Source organism: Vombatus ursinus, unplaced genomic scaffold (assembly GCF_900497805.2).
Source record: "Vombatus ursinus unplaced genomic scaffold, bare-nosed wombat genome assembly UNPS02014924.1, whole genome shotgun sequence".
NCBI lineage: Eukaryota > Metazoa > Chordata > Mammalia > Diprotodontia > Vombatidae > Vombatus > Vombatus ursinus.
This window is the reverse complement of record NW_020954702.1, coordinates 2,792,809-2,798,092: the sequence shown is the minus strand read 5'-3', so window position 1 is coordinate 2,798,092 and position 5,284 is coordinate 2,792,809. Positions and strand designations below refer to the sequence as shown.

The 5,284-nt window shown below is 37.7% G+C and overlaps 1 protein-coding gene across 4 annotated transcripts in view; it reads right to left on the bottom strand.

Annotated features, from left to right (window-relative positions):
- Nucleotides 1-5,284, bottom strand: part of TMPRSS2 (transmembrane serine protease 2) — a 112,090-nt gene that overhangs the window by 80,378 nt on the left and 26,428 nt on the right. For all 4 annotated transcript variants that reach the window (XR_003567462.1, XM_027843625.1, XM_027843626.1 and 1 more), the window contains exon 2: nucleotides 446-519. Coding sequence is in view for 3 of the 4 variants with exons in the window: in XM_027843625.1 (XP_027699426.1) it covers nucleotides 446-460 (15 nt within the window). In the remaining variant the exon portion in view is untranslated. The remainder of the gene's footprint in view (nucleotides 1-445; nucleotides 520-5,284) is intronic.

Below are 5,284 nucleotides of genomic sequence, written 5' to 3'. Positions count from 1 at the left end.
CACACACACACACACACACACACACACACACACACACACACACACACCCCTATATTTTCTCATGCCCATTCTTCCCAAACTTCATCCCCCTTCTTTTTTCCACCATCTTTCCTCCTCTTATCTCTATACCCCAAACGAAATAGGAAATGGTAATATGATGAGAATCTACATAATGTATACCAGGATATCATATCACAGACCATGCCCATAAGCATCATCATTTAAGTTCTGAGAAAATAAGTCACTCTGAAGCTGGTCTCCATACCACTACTCATTCCTTAGACTCACCTCCAATATGAAAAATTACTGGGAAAACTAGAAAATGTATATACATTTATTCATTGTTCCAGTAATAGATTTTAAAAGCATGGACCATGTTACCAATGGAATTGACAGAAGCAGTTAAAGAACAAATAGCTTAAAAAGGTAATAATTAACAACTTACTGAATTTAAAGCCATTTTGGTTTTAACAGCAACAGCATCAGGCAATCTAAAGTATTTGGAGAATTCCTAATGACCTAGAAGAATAAATAAGAGGAATATAATATTTGTGTAACAGTTATTCTTCTAAAGTTATCTGATTATTTCTAACTCTGTTTTCAAAGGTAACTAACTGTAACCACTTCATTAACTTACTTAAATTTGGAAGAAAAAAACCCACCAATTGCTACTGACATCAATCCTTTTCATTCTCCTGCCCCCACCCCAACAAATACCAGAAGTTCATCTCTTCCACAGAATTTTAGAGCCAGAAGGGATCTTAAATGTCTAATCTCATCAAGTATTACATGGGGAAATTGAGATTCAAAGATATTAAGCATCTTGCTCAAAGTCACACACTAAGTTGGTTGCAGAGTTTGTGATTAGAACTAAACTCTCTACATTCCAAGGGCAGGTTTTTTCCACCTCATCAATCCTGTCTATCCATTTCTGGAGAGTTCAACCCACCCATGTTACTAAAACCATTAAAATTGTTTTTTAAAGATACATAACTAATCTGTGGAGCCAAGATAGCAGATCAGAGGCAGTCATTCAGCTGAACTCTCCCAACATGCCCCTCCAAACAACATTAAAATAATGCTTCAAATCAAATTTTCAAGAGGCATAGTCAACAAAAAATTGGGGTGAGACATTTTTATGGCATAAGAAAACTTAAGAGCTCAGCAGGAAAAGTCTGTATCACCACAGTATAGGCATGTCTGGAGCCCATTCCCACAGCAAGGGCATTAGCAGCCACAGAAGCAGTAGCTTAAGGAACTCTCAGCCCAGAAATGGTAAGGGGGTTGGAAAACCGGTCAGGAATAAATTATAGGGGATCCTTTGCTGGCCCTGGGTACATCTCATGCTGATTAGCAACTCTATTTTACATACATAGTTCTGGGTCACAATTCCAGGGTGGAGAGGAGAGTGGGTGGTGAGTCACAAGGGGGCGAGGGGCCATGGTCACAATTCCAAAGCAAAGAGGAGTGCTACTGCTTGTGGCTGCAGTGGACCAGGGGCCTTCCTGGGTAAAGACCTGAGTGCATACCTGGACAGCAGTGACCACATCTCTCCCAGGATCACATCACCTTAGAAGCATCAAAACTTACAGATCCCCCGAACTGTTCTGAAAACAGCAGCATGAAAAAGCCTGAAACTTAAAGACAGTGCCTCTCCAACCACAAGAGACCAAAGCCCAACTTTAATATAAAGTTCAAAGTCAAGAAATAGCCTGGGTGGGGAAGCTAGGTGGCACAGTGGATAGAGCTCCAGCCTTAGAATCAGCAGGACCTGAGTTCAAATCTGACCTCAGACATATGATACTCACTAGCTGTGTGACCCTGGGCAAGTCACTTAACCCCGATTGCCTAAGTAAAAAAGAATAAAAAAGAAAGAAATAGCCTGAGGAAAATGAGAAAACAACCAAAAAATGACCATAAAAAGCTACTATAGTGGCAGGGAAGACCAAGACATAAACTCAGAAGAAGACAATATGAAAACAGCTACCAAAAAAAAAGCTTCAAAGAAAAATGCTAATTGGACCCAAACTCAACAAGAAGTCCTAGAAAAGAATACACACACACACACACACATGTATATACAGAGAGAGAGAGAGAGAGAGAGAGAGAGAGAAGTGGTAGAGGAAAAACTAAGAAAAGAAATGAGAATGATGCAAGAAAATGATGAAAAGAATTAATAGCTTCATAAAACCAGCACAAAAAATATACAAGAAAATAACACTTTAAAAAACAGAATAGGTCAAATGGTTAAAAGTTGCACAAAAATCCTCTGAAAAATCCACTCAAAAAAGAAGAATTAGCCAACTGGAAAAGGCAATACAAAAATTCAATGAAGAAAATAATACCTTAAAAATTGGAGTTGGGCAAGTGGAAGTTAATAATTCCATGAAACATCAAAAAACAATGAAATAATGTCAAAAGAATAAAAAACAGAAAAATGTAATGTAAAATATCTCATTAGAAAAACAAATGACCTGGAAAACAGATCAAGGATAGATAATTTAAGAATTATTGGATTAGTTATGAGCCATGATCAAAAAAAAAAAAAGGATCTAGACAACTTATTTCAAGAAATTACCAAGGAGACCTGCCCTGATATCTTAAATCAAGAGAGTAAAATAGAAATTGGAAGAATCCAATCTCCTCCTAAAAAAGATCATCCCAAAATGAAAACTCCCAGGAATATTATAACCAAATTCCAAAGCTCCTAGATCAAAGAGAAAATATTTCAAATAGGCAGAAAGACACAATTCAAATGTTGTGGGGCCACAGTCAAGATCACAAAAGATTTAGCTACTTCTACATTAAAGGTTTGGAAAATTATGTTCCAGAGAGCAAAGGAGCTAGGATTACAACCAAGAATCACCTACTTAGCAAAACTGAGTATAATCCTTCATGGGGAAAAAAATGGATATTTAATCAAATAAAGGACTTTTAAGGGGCAGCTAGGTGTTGCAGTGGATAGTGGACTGGCCCTGAAGTCAGGAAGACCCGAGTTCAAATCCGGCCTCAGACCAAACATTTGACACTTGCCAGCTGTGTGACCCTGGGCTTAACCCCAATTGCCTAAAAACAAAAACAAACAAACAAACAAACAAAGGACTTTTAAGCATCCCTGATGCAAAGGCCGGAACTGAATAGAAAATTTAACATTCAAAAAGATGATTCAAGAGAAGCATAAAAAGGTAAACATGAAAGAATAATCATAGTTAAAAGGAGTTCAATAGACAAAGTGCATGAGAATCAGTTAATTATATTAGAATAATGTCAAAAAATAAGGCGAAGGGGTGAGAAAGAGGGATGCACTGGAAGAAGGAGAAAGGGACAGGTAGAATGGGGAAATTTTTCTCACATAAAACAGGCAAGCAAGGAAGAAGTTTTACAGTGGAGGGGAAAATGTTGGGGGTGGCAGGCAATGCCTGAACCTCACTCTCATCAAAACTGGTTCAAAGAGGGAAGAATATATACACACACTCAGTTGTATATAGAAATGTAACTTATCCAATAGGAAAACAGGAGGGGAAGGAAGTAAGAGAAAAGGGAGGACAATACAAAGGAGTGCAGATTAAGGGAGGCAGTAGTTAGACATAAAACAGACTTTTGCAGACTAACAGAATAAAAGGAGAGAAAGAAACAGAAGAAAATGGAATGGACAAAAATACACAGGAGTCCCAACTCTGAACATGAATGGGATGAGGCCACCCTAAAATGGAAACAAGTAGCAGACTGGATTAAAAACCAGAATCAAATACTATGTTGTTTACAAGGGACATAACTTGAAACAAAAGACACATACAGAATTAAAACAAAGAGCAGGAGCAAATCTACTAGGCTTGAGCTAAAGTAAAAAAGTCAGAGGTAGTAATCATGATAAAGCTAAAGCAAAAACATACCTCATTAAAAGAGGTAATCTGGGAAACTCCATTATGCTAAAAGATATCATAGACAATTATGTACAGCAAGTTTCTCTGATATAAGCCTCATTTCTCAAATATATACTGAGTATAGAACTGAGTCAATTTTACAAAAATATGAGCAATTCTCTAATTGATAAATGGCAAAGGATATAAATGTGCAGTTTTCAGAAGAAGAAATCAAAGCTATCTATAGGCATATGAAAAATGCTCTAGAAGCAGCTAGGTGGTGCAGTGGATACAACACCGGCCCTGGAGTCAGGAGGACCCAAATTCAAATCTAGGCTTAGACACTTATTAGCTGTATAACCAAGTCACTAAATCCCATTTGCCTCAAAAAAAAAAAAATGCTCTGAACAACTACTGATTAGAAAAATGCAAATAAAACAACTCTGAGAGATCCCCTCACACCTATCACAAATGACAAATGCTAGAGATGAATGAAGGGAAAATAGGTATGCTAATGAACTGCTGGTGGAGTAGTAAACTGATCTAACCATTCTGGAAAACAAAGGGCTATAAAACTGTGCAATCCCAATACTAGGTCTGTCAAAAGTTCAGAGAAAAAGGAAATTTTGTACCTATGTGCACAAAAATATTTGTAGCAGCTCTTTTTTGGATGACAAAGAACTGGAAATTAAGGGGATGTTCATCAATTGCGGAATGACTGAACAAGTTGTGGCATATGATTGTAATGGAGTATTGTGCTATAAGAAATGAGCGGAGGGAGGGGTGAAGGGGTTACAAAAAACATAGCAAGAGCTATATGAACTGAAACAAAGTGAAGTAAAAAGAACTGGGAGATCATTGTACACAATAACAGTTTGTTTATTGTTTGTCCTTTGTTCTGGAAGAGGACCATGACATCAGGGAGGTGATGCTATGACATGCAAGTAAATTGGATTTAAGTGAGGGAGGGCTGTGTAAAGTCACCAACCTCACTTTATCCTCTAGAGTCATCTGGATCTAGTGGCAAGATATAGATCAGGACAACTGGAGATGGCCCCAGATGCAGTGGAAGACCTTGGCTTTTTAAAGCTAAGGCCTTTTGCAGGTCTCAGTTTGACTGAAGCAACACCCATTCAGTGATTAAGGCTAGGTTTGAAAAAAAAAAAAAAAAGAGGCAAAGAATGGCCTCTTTAACTTTGTCAAAAAAAAAAATCAAACTGGGAGGGGAAGACTCTCAGGGTTTCTGGGTAAAACAGAAACAATTCCTATTTACATTCACTCTGAGTCAATCAGGCAGAAACAATGAAGAAGTGGAGTTTGGCCTGGGACCTATTGTTGAGCACTTAAGTGAGAGCCAGAGTGATTTGGGTCTAAGGCATGGTCCTTAAGAAAGGTATATATATATGTGTATATATATATAT